General features: G+C 51.9%; 1 protein-coding gene across 10 annotated transcripts in view; it reads left to right on the top strand.

Moving 5' to 3' along the window:
* TUB (TUB bipartite transcription factor) overlaps positions 1-19,402 on the top strand; it is an 81,317-nt gene that overhangs the window by 45,009 nt on the left and 16,906 nt on the right. Inside the window, exon 1 of one of the 10 annotated variants that reach the window (XM_032489080.1) lies at positions 11,851-12,390. The exons of 6 other annotated variants lie outside the window; for them this stretch is intronic. In XM_032489080.1, the coding sequence (XP_032344971.1) occupies positions 12,253-12,390 (138 nt within the window). In that variant the 5' untranslated portion in view covers positions 11,851-12,252. Of the gene's footprint in view, positions 1-11,850; positions 12,391-19,169; positions 19,307-19,402 lie in introns of those variants that run through there. 3 more of the 10 variants (XM_032489081.1, XM_032489085.1, XM_032489079.1) reach the window with 3 other exon arrangements.

Here is a 19,402-nt window from a genome sequence, read left to right as displayed (position 1 = left end):
CTTTCTTCTACACAAACCACCTGCTAAAGTAGCCTCAATTACTTACACTGAAAATCAGCCCAAAGCTCACAGCTCTGGAACGTTTCCCTCTGCCCGTTCCAGATAACCACAGGCACACTTCGTTTTACACTGTTGTCACAATTTTGTACTCCCAGTTTCTTATTTAGTACTTTTTGTAATTAACATTTAAATTAAGTTCTTACAGAGAATGGGGTATATTTCTGGGTTGCTTATTTCCTTCCATTGAAGATTCATGTGAGATTCATGTCCCTCAACACACTGTTTTAGTTGTTGTCACTTTAATATAGTTTAATATCTAGTGGGACTGCCCCTCTCATCAGCCATCATCGTCAGAATGTCCTTTGCTTTCCTTACTTGTTTTTTTTTTCCTCCTGATAATTTTTACCTGGGTTTTCTAAAGGAATCAAGGGCGGGGAAATAGTTTATCCCAGGCTGCCCTGATCTTGGGTGTCAACACAGGGCACTGTGTTGAGTTGGGCACTCTTAACTCATGGCTCTGAAAATGGAAAAGAGGCCCACTGATGGGGTGAAATAAGCAAAAAAAGAAGTAGTGGTCCCAAGTCCCTGACCACCCCCTCCCTCACTAGCGCCCTCACCTGCCGTCCCAGGATGCAGGGAAGGGCGCCCACACAGTGTGGGCGTGCTCCCTCAGGATGGATGTAGCTGGTGCTGGTGATCGCACAGTGACTGAGGGTTTGCCTGAGACCAGGAGCTTCTGGGCAGCTTCCCATGTAGGTGGGAAGTCTGGGGAGCATGCCCCGCCCACACATCCTCTGAACATGCACCACCAGCCCTGCACCCTTCCCCCCTCCCCAGCAAGGGCCCAAGCTTCCTGCCCGGTCTGTCTCCATCCTAGATCTGTTTGCTTTGGTGCAAGAGTCTGCCTCCTGCTGCCCAGTCTCCCCAAGTTGTTAACTCAAAAACAACACCTCACCTGTAATTAGTTCATTTACTCCTAAAAGCCCTCACTTTTGAGGTACTGAGTGGACACCTAATTGAATCATTGACCCAACTGCTTTGTGAGACGAAATTTAGGACCACTGTTGATTGACACTAGCCGGCAAGGCAAAGTGATGCCTTTGCCTTTCTTGACATGGAAGCCTGGTTCACAAACTGTCTTGGCGTGTGCCTTCCCTCCCTTAGATCATCACCTAAGGGAACCTTAAGAAATCCCTGCATGTTATCAAGTGTCAGAATCCCCTTCGAATTTTGCCTTGAACTAAATGAAGTCTAATTTAGGAAGAATTACTATCTTTAAAATAGTCTTCTCATCTTGTAGGACTATATTAGGAATCTCCATTCAAGTTCTTTTTATACATCTCAGTTATATTTTATAATTTTCTTCGTATGGAGCACAAAGAAATTGTATTAATGTGATTTTAAAGGATTTCCTACATAATCTTGCCATTGTAAATGAGATGTTTTTTCAGTCTATAAATGATTATTATTTTGTAATAATAGAAATGTTATTGACTATTTCCTTTATCTTTTTATCTGGTGACTTCATTGAATTTTCTTTTTTAATTTTTATTTAAAAATTTTTTAATTGAGGTATAGTCAGTTTACAATGTCATGTTAATTTCTGGTGTACAGCATTGTGATTTAGTTATACATATATATATTCCTTTTCATATTCTTTTTCATTATAGGCTATTACAAGGTATTGAATATAGACTTTGATGAATTTTCTGATTCTAGAGGTTTTCTTGTTGATCCATTTAAGTTTTCTCAGGCTCCCAGGACCATGTGCCATTTTCAATCATATAAATTATAACTCTGCTTTCTAATATAGTGGACTAATGACTGTTCATGTCATCCTCAGGAACTTTTAAAAAATTGTAGTTGGCTTGGCTCCATCCTTACTGAACCACCACCCTCGGGCTCAGCAACAGGAGCTGGGACTAGAAGGAGAGAGGGTGCGAGGTAGATTCCAGACCAAGGAGACAACATTTGCAGAGGTTGGGAGAGCACAAGCTTGGCTAGTCTGAAAGCAGACCAGTATGGCTGGAGAAGAGAAACTTAATCAGCTCTGTGGACACTTAAAAATGTTTTTGGTCTGTAAGCAAGAGATGTCAGTGAAAGATTTAAAGCAGCAGGTGCAATGGTAGATTTGCATTTGGAAAAGATCACTCTCACTGCCATGTGAGAACAGCCTGCCAGGGAGCCAGAGGGAAAGGGGGTGCAGCTCATTATGTAACAGCAGCTAACTCATCCGTCTCCTTACTATGTGCCAGGCGCTGCTCAAGTGGTTTATGTGTATTAACTATTAAGTTTCCAGGTGCGCAGGGAGTTTGTGGCAGAGCCTGGTCTGAAGCCAGCAGATCTGGCTCCAGAGTCCACACCTGAAGCACACAGGTTATCCCACGCCACAGATGAACTAGTATGGATAAGGGCGGTGGTACTGGAGATGGTGAGAAGACTGAAGAAGGGGATCAACTGGAGGGACACTTAGGATTCAATATCAATAGGACCTGGTGACGGACTGGATATGGGGGGTTAGTGGGGGGAAATACCGTGTTTTTCCACATATTAATGGCTGTTTGGAGTTTCTCTGGGACTTGTCTATCTACTTTTCCATTGGGTTGTTCGTATGTGCTTATCACCTCTACTCTTTTTCATGGGGAGGGAGGGGATTCAGACCCATTGCCAGGGTGCATTCTGCACCCTGTCTCCTGGGTGTGTGACTGAGTAAGGGATGGTCCCTGCTCCTCATGCTTCTGCTTAGGGATGTGAGAGCGAGGTGAACCTAGTCTCAGTGTTTCTGATCAGCTCTCCCAGGGCATTTGGAGGGGGAGGTGAGGAATGTGTGGTTTTTTTCATGTTAATTGTCAGCTGGGGCCCTGGATAATGGAACTCGAGTGACATTGGAGGCCTTTGACATTAATCCAACCTTCTGATCTTATAGATTGACACACTGAGGCCAAGAAAACTGGGAAGAGATTTGTTGTTGGTCATGTAGGAGGCCAGGGACCTAGACCTAGAATTTGGGTTTCCCAACATTCAAGACACTAAAGGCATCTTCAGATCAAGTGAGGACATCAACCAACAGCATCAGCTAGTGTCTGGTCAGCTGCCCTGGTTGGGGTCCAGGGGAGGATCCTACAGAGTGTCAGAGCCAAGAGGTGGGGTGGGGCAAAGTTAAAAATAGGTTGCGTTGAGCCAGAGAAATAGGTACCGATTGCTTGTGAAAACCAGATGGACTGAGGTGCGAGTCTGGGGAGCTGGGACCCAACACAGGGACCTGGGGATTTTGGAGCAGGTGGTCAGGAGGCTGGGGCAGAGTGGAGGGGGACCAGAGCTTGAGGAGCACACAGCACCACCCAGAGCCCTGCCTGCTGGGGAGGGGAGACCTCTGGAGTCCTTGTAGAGGGTTAGCCCAGCTTGCCCATCTCCAGGAAGACCCCGGAGTCTTGACGAGTGTCAGGGCTCGGACAGGGCCAACTGGTCTGAGAAAATCAAGCCAACTCATCCTGCCGACTGGAGCCCCTCACTCCCAGTCACTCGCCCCATATCAGCCTCAGAGCTGCAGGATCTGGAAGGGCGGGCTCTTCAGCAGCAGGGAGGGTGGTGCCTGCAGAGTAAATGCAGAGAGAATGCGGGCAATGATGAGGCCTGGGAAGCCGGGAGAGAGATGCTGAGAGAGGTCCGGAGCATCCTGGAGTTGGAGAAAGGCAGAGCTGGGTACCACTCACCAGCCCCACCAGCCCCAGGCACCATCTTCCCTGAGGAAGTCTAGAAGGGGTGGCACAGAGCTCAGAGATGCTGAGGGGGAAGTGGTCCTCTCCTCCCTCCTCCCAGAGCCCAGGTGGGGCGGGAGCCCCTGGGACTACCTGTTCTCATCCTCATCTGGCCTTAAAGCACAGGCTTTGACCAAGGCAGTAAATCCTTGCTCTTGTGACCACCCACAGTGCTTAAGCTTTCTTTTGCATAATAGCTCCTCAGGGTTGCTGTGAGTAAGCGATGAGATAATGCAGGTAACGCTTAGCACAGTGCGGGCTCTGCGCCAGGGCTCAGTAAGTGGGAGCTCAAATTACTAAATGTTGTCACACCTCCGTGGTGCTTTGGACTTTCGACACAGTGATCACAGGTTCACGTTCCTGCTCTCCGTTCAGCCTCATGCACCCTATGCAGTAGGCAAGGTGTGCATTGTCCCCATCGAACAGATGAGGAAACTGATGTGAGCCAAGGTGAGTGGTCCCTGGCCACCCAGTGAGTTTAAGCAGAGAAAACAAGAATTCAGTTCTAAGTCTAGTGTGTTTTCACTGCTGTGTGTTTCTTTTCTAAAATACAAGACTCCTATCCTTATTTCAGAGTTGAGCAAACTCTAATCACCTTCTTTTGTCTCCTAACAGCCTTGCTGTAAAGAGTCAAAACATCAGAGAAATTGAGGGCTGGAAGGTAGCCTTTGAGAACATCCCACCCCCTGAATTTCCCGAGGCACACACTCAAGTGTGACATACACACTCAAGGTCACACAGCACCGTAGCGACAAAGCCAGGGCTGGAATCTGGGTCTGGTGTTCTTTCCTCTCTACTTGCTGCCTCTGTAGGTCCTGGAACTTTTCTTCCCATTTAGAGTTGGGAAAACGAGCCAGAGAGGTGAAACAACTTGGTTCCAATCCCACAGCACTATCCGACAGGATGCTGGTCCTTCAGTGACCTGGTGGCTTTAGAGTGTGGTATTTATGATCCATTAGCCGCAAAAGGGAAGGGCTGTGGAGCGAAAGATGATGTGTTGAGGGTAATAAACTTTGCAAATAATTTAAATTGCATTTCAGGGTCTAATTCCTCTTGCTAGAGAAATGGGTTTGTGAATTCTGAGTAGGGTTGTTTAAAATGCATTTCACATTTTAAACAACCATGGTTTTCTTAGATTAGGGGGAAAAAACCAGGTCAAAAACGCAAACTCATAGGCTTTTCTGAAAGGTTACAAAATAAAATGTTCTTTGCTGGCGGATATAAAGGCAGTGGCTCTCTGTTTGACAAAGGAGAGGGCTCTGCTAGCTAAATCCCGCATTATGAACAAATGAGAGCTCCCTCCCTCTCTTCCTGATCAGCCTAATTCCTTGTTGCTTATCTGCAAATCCAATAATGCTGGGAAAACAAACCCCTCCTGCTGGCTGAGCACAGGGGCCTGGGCGCTTCTCCCCTGAAGCTTTTTCCTATTTATAACTCAGCCCCTGCTCCTTGGAGAGCTGGGCTTAGATGCCCTGTGGGGAAGTAGGCAGGAAGACTTGGCTGGGAACACAAGCCTCCCCAGGATGGGGACACTGTGCTTCAGCTCTAGATTCCCAGTCATCTCCCCACCCTTGTCCAGGACCTCTGAGCAGAAAATGCTCAGCAGATCCTCAAAGTGGAGCTGGTAAACTGAGCGAAGAGCAGGTGTTAAGCATCCTTCCCACACTTCCCCATGCCCCTCCAAGATCAATCACCTTGCTCAAAATTGCAGACGCTTTTTATGCTTGCGTGCATTCGAGTGTGGCCACCTGGGTGTCATCTTTATAATAGCTCAATTGCACAGCTTTTCAAGTCTTAGTTATTAATTTACCGGTCCCATTGTGCTCCAAGTGTGTTTACCATCTGTCTCCCCTGACCACAGTGGTGGGGTGTTGTCTGGGCTGGGTAGGGGCCACTAGGAGGTCTAAGGAGCCAAAAGCTGGAAAGACGTAAGAGGAAGCAGAGACCTGGAAGGAGGAACCACCTGGAAAGGATGATGTGGTCCTAGGGTGGCCTTGCAGAGGGACTAGACTATGTCTTTCTCATCCTGGACAACCTCTTCTGAGATCATTCATGCACGTGCTAATGTGCGGAGGTTCTTTATAGGACATTATACTTTCCTCCAGTGTTGTATCTCATCTCGTACATCTGTTCCTCTGTCATTAAATTCCTTGTAAAGGATGCGTAGTGAATGTAGAATTACTTACCCAACCAAGTCCCAACTGATAGACATTTCTGGGCCCCCGACTCCTGCTAATTTCCCCCATTAGAAATAAAGCTGTGATGACTGTCTCTGTGTATTAACTTTTGACTCCAGTGCATGGTTCTCTTGGCTAGATTTCTAGGACAGGAATTAATGAATCGAAGGGCTAAGGCTCTCATCTCTGGGTTTTCTCCAGAGGATTGCCGTTAAGCCTGTGGGCTCTAGAAGTCTCCACTGCCTGAGTTGGGATTTGAACTCTTTCACTTATTATCTGTGGGACTCTGAGCAGGTTATATAACCTGCTTTCTCACCTGCAAAATGGGGGTAATAATGATTGCTACCTCACAGCGTTGTTGTGCAGATTAAATGAGGGAAGCTATGTGTAACTGTTGGGTTGAACAGGCATGACTCATGAGTTGGAGTCACTCAGCCAGCTTAATTTTTGTCTCCCGTGGTCTCTCGAATTTTATTCTAGGGGGTCTGTTTTTCCCCTTAAACCTAGATGAAATTGAGGGAAATTCCCATGACTTTCCTGGCCATTTCCAGGTAACCAAAGGTTGTCCTGTCAGTAATTAATATGTTCTCTCTATTGTGATAAGAAAAAAATGTAAACTTCAGAGTTACCCCAGCTTCTCTTTCCCATCACAGTCTGCTGCAGGCCGACTGCTGTGGGAGAGGGTCCATCTTGTGGTTCCGACTCTCTCCAGGGTCCAAGATGAAGGCACAAAGTGGGGACAGGCGAGGAGAGGGGCAGGAAAGTTCTTGCCTGACTGATGAGCTGGTGTCACCCTCTCTGGGCCATCTCTCTCGCTGGGGCGCTTGTGTGGGTTCTTGAAGACCCTTCCATCATTCGGGTGTCTCCGCAAGGGCAGCTCCCTTGATGTGAGTGATGCTCTCTTCCCATGGCTCGTCCCATGGATTCATTCTCAGGCCATGGGAAAGCTGGGCTCATCCCCTCCCCAACTGTGACCTCCCCCGACGAGGGGGCCCTCTTGGCTGGGATCTAAGACAATTACACCCATCCCTCATGCCTGGGTCCACACTGGTCCACAGGATACACTCCTGTATCCATCACCCCACAAACGTGAGAGCACAGGCTGACCCTGAAGCTGCAGCACCCTCTCAGCCATCAGGGCAGATGTCACCTAGATGCCCCAGCATGGTGGCCCCAAGACCACTGTCACCCAGTGAGCTCCCCTGGTGGACTTCCTCAAGCCCTCTCTCCCTCCCACTTGGGGCTCCCTGGACCCTGGGGGCTCTCTCTAAAACTCCTCTTAATCTTCCAACAACCCTTTGTTCAGCCTCTTATATTTTTGATGTACCAGAGATGAGTGCCGGCTAATGGTCCAGCCTCTTTTCTGTGTCACCTTTGACGGTGTCCCACCTCACTCTGGAATGTGACATCTATTAACTTGGCACCTCAGAGGGAGAGTCCCATTTCATCAATCTGTTGTGCATATTGCTTTTATGAAACCCGTAGAGGGTGCCTGGCATAGAGCGTGTCTTCCACAAATGAGTCATGTCTGACCCCGTGTCACAGGCTCCCCATTTACATGGACTTCATCGCTGTTACACTTGGTTTGCTTTCTGTTGCCTTGTTTTATGCTTTCTGAGTTGAAGGTTTCCTTTAGTCTATGCTTGTTTCTGTTGTGGTGGAGATTTTTATTTGTTACTATCTTCAGTAGTGATTTGGAAAATAGACATTTTTTTTTAAGTCTACTAGTGGTTACCCTACATTTTTTCAGAGACAGCAGTAAGCCTTTTCATCCCACGTTAATCATGTCTCACAGGGCGATGGTCTTTGCATATTCTGCAGTTGCTGGAATGGGGGTTTCAGGGGGCACTCTGGCTGCCCACACGTGTGCCACCATCTTGCCATGATGTCTGCCCCACGGCTTTAATGGGTACTGGGCTCTGGTGTAGGGCCTTTCATCTCTGTTCTGGACTTTCCTATTCATCATCTACTAGTTTTCAATTCCTCTAGTCTTGTCTCCTTGTATCCTCCATCTTGCTCTCAATTCTATTTTTCTAAAAGTTACATCTGGACAGGTTACCCTTGGCTTAAAACCCTTTGGCTGTTTGCAGCAACATGGATGGACCTGGAGATTGTCATTCTAAGTGAAGTAAGCCAGAAAGAGGAAGAAAAATACCATATGATATCACTCATATCTGGAATCTTAAAAAAAAAAAAGACACAAATGAACCTATTTACAAAATAGAGAAGACTCACAGACATAGAAAACAAACTTACAGTTACCAGAGGGGAAAAGGGGTGGGACGCGACCAGTTGGGAGTTCGAGATTTGTAGATACTAATAACTGTATATAAAATAAACAAGTTTCTTCTGTATAGCACAGGGAACTATAATCAATATCTTGTAGGAATCTGTAATGAAAAGAATATGAAAATGAATATATGCATGTATGTGTATAACTGAAACATTATCCTGTACACCAGAAATTGATGCAATATTGTCAACTGACTATACTTCAATCAAAAAAAGAAAAAAGAAAAAACCCTTTGGTGATTCCCCATTAGCTACAGGATAAAATCCAAGCCCCCCAGCCTGGTGCTCATGGGGCCCTGCGATCTGGCCCTACCTGAACTTCCAGGCCCTTCTGCCACACTCAGCCACTCACCTGTATGCCACCACGTGAGGTGGTTTGCCAAGGTTTTCAAGTGCATTGGTCACATACTGTCACATCTCTATGTGTTGCCTCGCATCATCTTCTCTGTCTGGAATGCCCCTTGGTCACTGAGCCCAGCAGCGCACCTGGCCAGTGTAGAATCTCAGGAACTGTTCAACTCCCCCCCCCCCCCCCATTTCTCACATCTATCGAAACTCTCCTCATCCTTCAAAACCTGATTCCACTGTCATCCTTTTTCATTCTCAGGAAACTCTTGCCCTAATCTGACTCCCTCCCTTCAATCCTGTGGGCCACCGCCTGCACTTTGTGCACCTGGACTGTGACACCAGCATCTTGGTGCTTTCTGTCTCTCCTGCCCAAACTGAGAGCTCCCTGACAGCAGGGCTGAGCCTGACGCTGGCCAAAGTGCTGCCTGGACCCTTGAGCCCAGCCAGGTGGAGTCGATGTCTGCTTGATTGAACCACCTTCCTCAGAAGGCAAGGGTGGAATGCCAAGCTATGAGGCAGGGCCCCCTGGGACTGGGTGCCCAATCAGAAGAGATATTCACTTATTATTCATATCCTTTTGCTTCCAAAACTGAGGAGAGGTGGCCCACACTCAATAAAAGTGTTAAATTAGAAATAGAAAATTTAAGATTCCACAGGGAAGTAGCAAGTTGCCAAAAAGCTAACCTCCTTCCTCAGGTGAACTGGCCTTGCTGAGGGGAGCTTGCACCGGGGTCCTCTCCAGCTGGAGTGGCAGGTGTGAGGGTTTCCTTTGGGCTGCTTCTGTCCCCATGTGTTCTTTTACTCCCCTCACAAACTATGACCATGCTTGAAAATGCCTACGATGCAATCAGGAGAATTGAAATTCACAGCAATACCTCATCCTTGAGGAACAGGACAGGTGGTGAGGAGGGTGCACTGGGTGTGGCACGTTTCAGGCATGGTATGCTTGTTCCTGAGCTAAATTTGAAAAGCTTAGATACTTCTTCAAGGGTCATGTAGAGACCAGCTGCATTTTAACTTTGACCTAGTGCAACATTCCTCACGTGGCTTTCCGGAGTGGCATTTTAGTGGAAGCCAAGGACACATGCTTAAAATGGCAACCAGGGAAGCCACTGGAGCAGGAAAACCCATTGCCTGTTCTGAATTGAGTATGAACACTCACACATCCTCTTAGAACTCATGAAAGCACACACTTAGATCCTTCCCATGTGCACACAGCAGTGTACCAACTAACAAATGTTTTGACCGCAGGGACACCTTACACACACACACACACACACACACACACACACACACCCACACCCACACACACCCACTCACCCACTCACACAGCTGTGGCACACAGCCCCACTGGCTCCCCCACATCCCAAGTGCACACAGAGCTCTGCAGGAGGAGACGTAGAAAGCCGTCTTATTTCTGCACCTCACTCTGCCTCCAGATTTTGCTCCCTTAGGACAGAACCTAAAGTGTCTATTTAATAGATTCAATTACTCCAGGCTCCTGAGACCTTCCAACTTGATTCTGATTGCTTTAAGGTGTCAGATAATTTGGGACTAAAGGGGAAAGGCAGCCTCAAGTTCTTGAAGACAAAGTCTTCTGAGCTCATCTCTGAAGTGGTAGCTGCTGATGGTCTGGAGGATGGGGCTGACCTCTCGCTTCTAGACAGGGTTCTGTCCACAGGTCCTGACAGACAGAAGCCTTGGGGCATGCTTTGCTGTGCTGCCTGGGCCTCCAAGGCAGGGACCAGTCCTGGGAGCCTGAGAGAGGTGAAAATGGAGGCCCAGGCCAGGTGTCCCAGCAGCAAGGGGACAGCCCTACTTTCTCCTCGCACCCCCCCAGCCCCCCACCGGGATGATTTTATTTTATTTTTTTTGGTCAGCTGTCTGTCCTCATTGACCGTGATAGCTCTTGGAAGTTGATAAATAATCAGAGGTCACAGCCTTCAGAGAGCTTCGATGCTGTGCCAGACGGACATGGGTCTGACCTGTCCTGCACTCCGGAAGCCTGAAGAGGGAGACTGGATGTGTGTACGTGCCTGCATGTGCAGTGCAAGAGCTGTGATAGGCAGGAAGGAGGCTAAGGCCCAGGCCTGTGCACCCAGACTGCTTGTGTGAATCCTGGCTTCATCACTGACCTGTGACTTTGGGCAAGATCTTTGCCTTCTCAGTACTTCAGTTTCTTCTGCTATAAATACAGCGCCTACCTCCTCGGGTGTTTGTGAGAATTACACGAGTTATAGTATATAGCTAGCACCTGGTGCTCAGCAAGTGCTCCAGATATCTTGGTTACTGTTTTTATAGCTAATGAGCAAGGCTGCAGGCCTGGGAGAGAGAGTCCTGGGGTGGAGAGTCATGGCTGTGGACCCAGAGCAGCAGGAGGGGCCCCTCCCTCAGCCCAGCTGGCTGTCCTCACACTCTCTCTCCCACTTTTGGGCAGTCCTAGGATCCCACGTGGCCACTCTGCTGGCATGGTTTGGGGGATGGTGCTGCTGAATCCAGGGTGCCTGCCTGCAGCATGGGACTGTGCCCCTTGGCAGCTCCCTCCCTGATCACCTGCCTCTCCTTCCTGCTCCGGCCAGCCCTGCTGTAGACTTGTACCCTTCACCTCAACATGCCACAATTTGCTTTAAAGTTGGTGCCCATCACAGCCAAGACCTTCTCAGCACTCTTGAGACTTTTAGATTATCTTTGTTGGGAGGTTTCTGCCTGCATTTAAGTGTAGACCCTAGAAGGGCTTTGGGGGACAGAGATCCTGGTTCCTTTTCTGTTCTATCGCTTCCTAGCTTTATGTCCTTGGGCATTTTGGCCTTCCTGAGGCTTTATTCTCTGGGAAATAGGGGTAACTACTTGCCTCCCAAGGCTATTGTGAAGATTAAATAATATAAATTTATGAGGGCTGGGGATGCAATTGACAGTAAATGTTATTCTTGTCTTGACTGTTTAACTTAGAGGGGATGGACTCCTCCGCAGTGAGGAAATACCTTCTGTACTAAAACCTAAGAAAGAAGGTTCTCTGGGGCATGTGAGAACTGGAGGCGGTCGGAGTGGCAGGGAACGGGGAAGACCAGCCTCCATGCTGCGAACCCGGAGGTTCGCAGGACCTCTTTCGGTCTTTTCTGGCATCATTCTCTTCCTATGCAAATGGACTCCCACCCCCACTTCTCCCCTCCCCGACCCCGCACCCCAATATGAGCAGCGGTTTCCCATTCATCAGTGGAGATAGGTAGGCCAGTTAGATAGGTAGGTGGGTGTTAGAATCATCCCCGTTTCACAGAGGAGGAAACTGAGGTTCAGAGATCTGGGACCGCCCAGGGGCGGCGCCTGTTCACCCAAGGTGGGCGCGGGCGCGGTCACGTGTGCAGAGCCTGGGGACCCGAGGTTTCGGGAAGCGGAGCGTTGGGGACGCCAGAGCCGGCCTGGGGGTGGGGTCTCCGTCGGGGGCGGGCCGCCGCTGACACGCAGCACTCCGGCCCGGGCGCGGGACCGAGCCCCACTGGTGGCCGGGCGGTGCGGGCCGCCTCTCCCAGTTGCGCGCGCGCGCGCGCGCGCCGCCCCCGCGCTCTCCGCCGCTTCGCCCATCGCTCTGCGCCGCACGGGCAGCCGCTCGCCGAGCCCGGGGCCGGGGCCCTGGCGTGCTGCGCGGGCCTCGGCGGGGCTCAGCGCCCCGGCTCGGGAGGATGCGGCCCGGGGCGGCCCGGGAGCTGAGCAGGGCCCCCGCGCCGGCCCCCGCGGGCCCCGGCCTCCCGAGCCGCAGCCGCCGCCCCGCCCCCGAGAGACATGACTTCCAAGCCGCATTCCGACTGGATTCCCTACAGGTACGCGGGCGCCAGCCCCCACCTTCTCTTTAACTCCAGGGCGCGGGCCCAGCCCACCACCCTCCAACGCCGAGGGTGGGGCAGGGTCGAGGGTGCCGGGCCGGGGTGCCCACTACCCGAACTCGGGGCGCAGGGCTGGCTGGGGACGCCGGGTCGGGGCGTGGGGCAACACTGAGGGGCGCGGGTTGGAGGCGCTGGGCCTTTCTACCTCAACTTTAGGGGCCCTGGTGGACCGAACCCGCCTGCTCTGCCCCCTTAAACGACTGGGTTGCTGGAAGGGGCCAGTGCTCTGGGCCTGTGTGGGCCTTGTTGGGGCCGGCAGCGCCGTGTGACCGCCTGGGGAGGGAGTGAACTGTGCTGAGCCCCCTCCTAGGCCCAGCACACAGGGTCACACTCTAGTATATCCGTGTGCACACATACACCCATACATCCGCAGGCATGCACCCACAGACCATAAAACGCTCCTGCTGGTCGGTTCCTACACTCAGAGCGTGAATTCCTGGAGACAGTCATTCCGAACCCAAACCACAGGCTGCTTGTATATACATGCACCGTGTATCACTACACACACATACGCACGTACTGATTCTCAGGCTTACACAGATGCACTCCTATCTGTGCACAAAAACAAACTATTTGGAGGATACCTGCCACCTACTACTCCCACACAAGTACTACTCATGTGTTTCAGAGACTGAGAAATCCACTTGCTAACTGGGTTACACCTGGACACATACCAACTCAGTACATGAGAATTGCCTTGCATGCACAAGAGCACCTACGAACCCAGGCACGCTCTGGGAAGCACAGCCACCCTGTGTTCCCTGACGCTGTGGTCTGTCCCAAAGACAGCTGGGCTTTCCCCTGAGCAGAGATTGAAGTGGGGGAGAAGTCTCTGGGGCTTTGCACAGGTGCAGGCCCTTCCCCATCCGCTCAACTCTATTCTCTCCATTACCACTGGAAAAGAGCTCATCGCCATGGCAGCGCCAGATCCTTGGCCACCTATTGGCTCTTTGGTTGCCATGGGCTACGGGGCTATCTCCAGGCCTCCCGTGAGAAGCCTGTGTGTAAAAGGGGTGCCCCACTGCAAGGGTCCACTATGTTCTTGCCCACCCAGATGCACATGCCTGTGGCTGGTAGGCACAGAACCTCTGGACCTGCCTGGTAACAGACTGCTCTCAAAGGGACCTGATTCCAGGCACTGATAGAAAATAATTCTGACAGAGCTCTTCTATGAGTCTGTCCAGACAGCATCCAAAATGGAAACCAGCTGAAACCGCCTGAGGCTTGTTAAAAGCAGATCTTTCTGCAAACAAGCACCTGTCACTGGCCTGGGGATTCAAGGTTTCTCTTAAGAATTGTTGTCTCTAATCTCAGCTCCTATGGGGCTTCAGGGCTTCCCAGGTAGGATTTGTGGGTGCCCCCCCACCGATACACACACGTGCACCCGTGGTTTCCTGCAGACATGTGTAGTCACACCTCAGAGTCTCATAGACAGGAGAGGACTGTCACCCTGCACAGGCATCCTGGCGGGGGGGCACAAGTAGTTCCTGGAGCATTGTGGCTTTCTTGACACATGTGGGCTCAGGACTTCTGAAAGACAGCACAACCACACAAAGTTTCATTAACCTTTTCTAACCATCCAGCAGAAGTACCTGGGCAGCGCCTGTGGGCGGAGAGGCCTCACATGCTGTGGAAGTACCTGAATGGGGGTGTTGATGGCAGGGTGGGGAGCACAAACTTAGGAGAAAGAAGGGGGCAGTGCTTGGGGCAGTGGACATGATGGTGTGTTTAGGATCTAGCTGGGGGCCAGGCCAGGTCATGATTCAAGGAAGCCTCTCCCAGGAGCCAAGGACCAAGGCAACTTGTAGAGTGAGCACACAGGTTTCAGAGAAGGCCTGCCTCAAAGTGGGGAGGCTTAACCTGCCTCTGGGAAAGGGGGCTCTAGAAGGTGGGGCTGTCTGTGGAAAATGGCTCTGTCCTCCAGCAAGTGCCCAGGCCCGGCCACTCCAGCCCCTCATTCCTTCCTTGGGCCCACACACTCCACCTGGAGCACCGAGTCCTGCCACCCTGAAGCCTAGCCCCAAGCAATAGCTTGGCACTCTTGCGGCTCTACGCTGTTCACTGTCCCATTGCTCTGCCACCCCTGCCTTCTTGGTCTGGGGCAGGGAGGGTATAGCAGGGGGCAGGCTGTAGTCAGAAGTTGCCAGACTCTCTCCTGCATTCCTGGGGTTTTTCTGAGCCTGGGAAAGTGCTGGACTTGGGTGTAGACTTCCAGAAGAGGAAGATTTGGCTGAGAGGAGGAGCTGCAAATTGCCTCTTGCACTAACGAGGCTGCTGATTGCAGTCAAAGCCACATGCCTGCTTGATCACAGAGAAAACTGGGGCAGGAGACGGCAAGGCAGTGCACTTACAGATGAGAGGATGAGCGCGTGTGCAGGCTGTGGTGTGGGATTCCCTCATGTCACAGCGTGTCAGAACTGGAATGTGTCATGTGGTTTGGGGACGAGAGGTCAGTCGATACCTTGTTAGCTCTCCTGATGGGGGTTCTGTTCCCTCTGCAGTGGTTGCACCTGCATTCTCTGGGCCTGGCTCCTTTTCTTTGAAGCAGTGATGGTGATAATCTTCTTAAGGATAATTGAGACTCAGTTTATAATCATGGATTAATCTCACCTTCTGACTTAGAAGGGAACCATTTAGTTTATAAAGTGTAACAATTAGAATAACTTTGCCTTTTTTCTGTTATTACTACTGATCATTTCTATTTCTGCCATTCTTATCACCTGTGTTCTTGAGGCACAGTAACTGATTCTGGTTCATGACTTGATAACGTTTTATGAGTTGTAGGTGGACTGCAGAGAGTCAGGTGTATTGAGGGTGGGAGTTATGGCCGGCCCTGTCCTGGGTGCTCGGTCTGCATGGTCCTGCGACCATTGCCTGGTGTCTCCCTCACCAGGCAGTGAACTCCTGGAGAGCAGGAGAGTGCCTGGCGTGACCCAGCATAGACAGGATGCCCACTGCTTTGAATCAGAGTGGCATCCCCAGGTAGCTTTTAGGACTTCTGGCTTTCCTGGCCCCACACCCGAGGAATGCAGTACTCTGCCCTCACAGTGGGGCTTCAGGGGTGCTGCTGGAAAAGCAGGGCTCTCAGAGAATGAGAATCTCAGGCAGGAGGGGTCCTCCCAGGCTGTCCAGTCCCCTGTGTGGCTCTGAGGCTCCTGGAGCCTCCCTGCAAACGGCCTTTTATTATATGGCCAAGACCATTAGAAAATTCTCCCTTGGGGTGAGCCCAATCCTGTCTCTGGGTTTCCCCTCTTCTTGGTTCTTGCAAGATTCTCAACATACTTCTCTGCTTACGGGGACGCAGAATGATTACTGATTAAGTAAGACCCCCGACTCTCTCATTTCTGCTGCTGCAGGGAGCCTCAGCGGTGCTGGGCCTCTGGCCCACGCCTCACCTCCGGCAAAGGAAGGAGGAGCAGGACCTCTGCTTCCAGTTCCACAGGGACTCTCTCTCCACCCCCACCCTCACCCCCACCCCCCCAGCTCGAGCGTCCTTGGGAAATCTTTCTGCTGCCTGGGGTAGAGGGAGCAGGACACTCAAGGTTGATAGCAGTGGTTCAGGGAGCAGGGATGCTGTGGATGCCCTCCTCCTGCATGGGTCCTGGCGCTGCATGCAGGGGCCTCGGTGTGGCCTGTCCAGCCCTGAGCAGAGTGAGGCCGTTATTTCCTTGGTCCTGTCGCTGCCCTCCCTGTCCTGTCAGCTGGCTTTGATACTGACCTGTCACCTCGAGGCTTCTGTAAACAAAACTGCAGTCTTTCATCAGGCTGGTGTGAAGCCCCATCTCCTCTGTTCTGCCTGTGTGGGGAGGCCTGGGTTTGGCGGCCCGCCTGTAAGACTTAACCACCCCCTTTTAGGTTTCCAGGGTCTTCTGAATGCATACTGTCTTAGTGAACAGTCAGTATCTCTTCTACCCTGAAACCTGTAAGTCTGTTGAGAGGCCTGCCTTGTGTCAGGTCATCAGTAAGCTTGCTAACCAAGTGAAGCGTGATGCTAGAAACTGTCCTTGACAATGGCATGATGCATTGTTGCCAAAGCCTTCCACTGTCTAACCGGCCTCACACACCACTTCCATGGCTCCGTCCTGCCCACAGGGTATCGTCGCCGGGCCCAGTAGTTCTTGCGGAAGCCTGGCCTGTGCTGTGCTCCTGTCTTTCTGATCAGCCTGAGCAAGTGTGCCCTGACCTGCTGGCACCCCTGGCCTTGCTCCACTGGTCACGTCCCTTCTAGCTATTCAGCTGACCCCTCCACAGTCTTACCTGGGGCTGCGTTAGACACACTCATCTGCACACACTCTAATTTCTTTCCCTATCTGAGCAGAAGGCTGTATTTGCATACTTCCAGCTTTGTAGCTGCTCAATTACTTTTTTGTTCTTTAGCCATCACCAGCTGTGGCTCCTGGTGTCCATTTGCATAGCTGAGCATTAGAATCACCTGTGTCACTTGCTTTAGAAAAAAAGTGTGACGTGGAGGGTTGATTCTGGGGCATCTTCCCCAGCAGTTCAGAGTTATCAAGTCAGCACCTGGTAAGTTTGGGAGCCAGTGGCTCCCAGTGGAAGGGAGACACCTCATCCTGGGAGGCTGGAGCTCTTGTGAGCAATGTGGTCCTCTCCCTTCTGGAGCTGCCCCCTACCTCCACCACTGTGTTTCCGCGATGTTCCAAGTAGCCACTAGGCAACAGAAGCCACAGATCTGGACGTGTTGGGGTGTCTGGCACTGGGCATGGAGTTCGCAGCCAGCCACCCTGGGTCGTATTTCCTCCCCTGACAGCCCACTTCCCTGATTGCCTGAGTCCGGCAGGGGCGGCTTCCACCATGACCGAGGGCAAGGAGTGAGGGCAGAAGGCAGGGAGTGGGCATAGAGAGTGGGTCTGCCCCAAGGTTGGCCTCGCCCACAGGCCTCTGGTCAGCTCTGGTGGGTTAGGCGGGGCGTGGACGGTGGGGTCTAAGAAGAGAGGGGGACCTGGCTTTTCCAGCCCATGGGAGAAGTGTCCCTGATTCATTTGTCATCACACGTGGTTCACTCCAGGTATCTATTCAGTGCCTCTGAAGAATCAAGGGGATGTGGAGGGGCTGTCTCCCTGGGAGGAGAGGGGCCATGTGGTTGGCCTTGGACAGAGCAGATGGATGGGTGGACATAGCAGACTGGGTTTCTCTGGCCTTCACGAGCCTGTGGCCAGTGCTTTCCTGGGCCTCCCTAGTCCGGCCCCTCAACGAGGCGACTGTCCTGAAGGAGCCGCCCGGGGCAGCTGGAGGACCCATCATCAGGGCCCTGTCTCCCGCCCGAGTTTCCTGGCAGGGCTGCAGCTGGCAGCCTGGCCTTGGCAGTGATTCCATAATTGGAGTCCGAGTCATTAAAAAGCCATTACTGTCTCCTCTCGTGGTTATCGGTTAGTGCTGTCTATAACAGTGCCCATCGGAAGGCGGCAGGCCAGGGAGAGTCTTGAGGAGGGAAGGTGCCACATTGGGAAATGAGAAGGCAGGTCTGGGCGGTCTGGTAGGGGAGGAGGGGATGAAGAGGGGATGGGGCCTGCTGAGGAGGTGAGAGGAGCTTTGGTTCTGCTCTCCCTGGAGACAGCCGTCATTCTTGTCATTGTTCAGCTACATGCAGGGGAGTCTTTTGTTAATCACCAGGGACAGCTGTTATGTGTTCCAGATACATTGTTGTCAGGCAGAAACACCGCCCAGTACAAGCTTGCCCTGGCTGGGGAATTGCAGTCAACTTGGCACCTTTGCGGCTGTACCAGGAGCCTGCTTTCCTGCACGTGGCACTGCTGCCCACTCCTGGAGCCTCCTCGTTTCACTGGATTTATTGCCGGCCCTCCTGGATGGGTCTTGCTCAGCCAGGCGTGTTCTTACTCACCAGGCACATGTTGGTTCTCCCCAGCTGCCCGCCAACCCCAGCCCTGCACGCTCCCTTCCTCCGAGGCTCCAGCCTGCCTGGTGCCGAGGGAGGTGGTGGGCGGCTCTCCAGGCACTCCTTGGGTATCTGAGTTTCTGGAATCTCGGAAGCCTTGCCCTTGTGTCCATCCATCTTTCTTAGAAGGCTGGTGGCTAAGTCCATTCTAGCTATGATCACATCTAGTGACCTGTGTTACTGAAGCCTGCAGTTCTTTGTCATTCTCCCCTACTGGGGAATGGAGGTGGGGACGGAGGAGAGGAAGTGATGCTTTCATGGAACTGTGGAAAGTCCATGGCCGGAGGACAGTGGTCTGTGGTGGGAAGACACCCCTCTGCACGGATGAGGATGTGAATGGGGCACTGGGCAGGGAGGCCACCGTGGCTGGACCACCTTTTGTCAGTCGAGCAGCCACTGTGACCAGCAGTTCGGAGGTGGCGTTGCTAATGGGAGCTTACCTCTCAGCAGGATGTCCCCCTTTTATATTAGGTGTCAGTACCTTTGTGGTGTCAGCACCATGGAAGTTGTCATCTTTGCTCTGCTCAGCGAGGCCTGGGGCCAGGGGTGACCCAGATGACAGCCTTGGCCCTGCCCTGGGAGAACATGATGGCTCACATCATCCCAGGATCCAGGAACCGGCCTCTCCTGGCAGGAAGGGGAGCCAGCACTACCTGGTGGAGATGACACTGGCTCCTGTGGCCAGGCCACCAGCACATGTCTGAGATGGCAGGCCGCCTTGTGTGTGCCCAGGAACAGAGCTTGGCAATCAGGACACAGTTGGATTTCAGTCCCCACTGCCCCTCTCAGCCAGGTGGCATACAGAGCCAAACTGCAGATGTCACCCATACCCTGGAAGCCACAAGCTGCGGTGGACAGGGATGTTTGCACACTGACCCTCTGGAGCTGCTTTGCCCTTGCGTTACCCAGTTGGGCCGCCAGCCGACGGTGGAGAGGGAGGTAGGGGAGTTGTAGCCTCTCGGACCTGGCAGGGCTCCCAGGCATCTTGCTTACCCTGGTGCCGTCACCCTTTGTCCAAAACTCGTGCTGCCCACC

This window comes from Camelus ferus, chromosome 10 (genome assembly GCF_009834535.1).
Source record: "Camelus ferus isolate YT-003-E chromosome 10, BCGSAC_Cfer_1.0, whole genome shotgun sequence".
In the NCBI taxonomy this organism is placed as follows: domain Eukaryota; kingdom Metazoa; phylum Chordata; class Mammalia; order Artiodactyla; family Camelidae; genus Camelus; species Camelus ferus.
The sequence above is the reverse complement of the archived record's forward strand: the minus strand, read 5'-3'. Positions and strand labels throughout refer to the sequence as shown.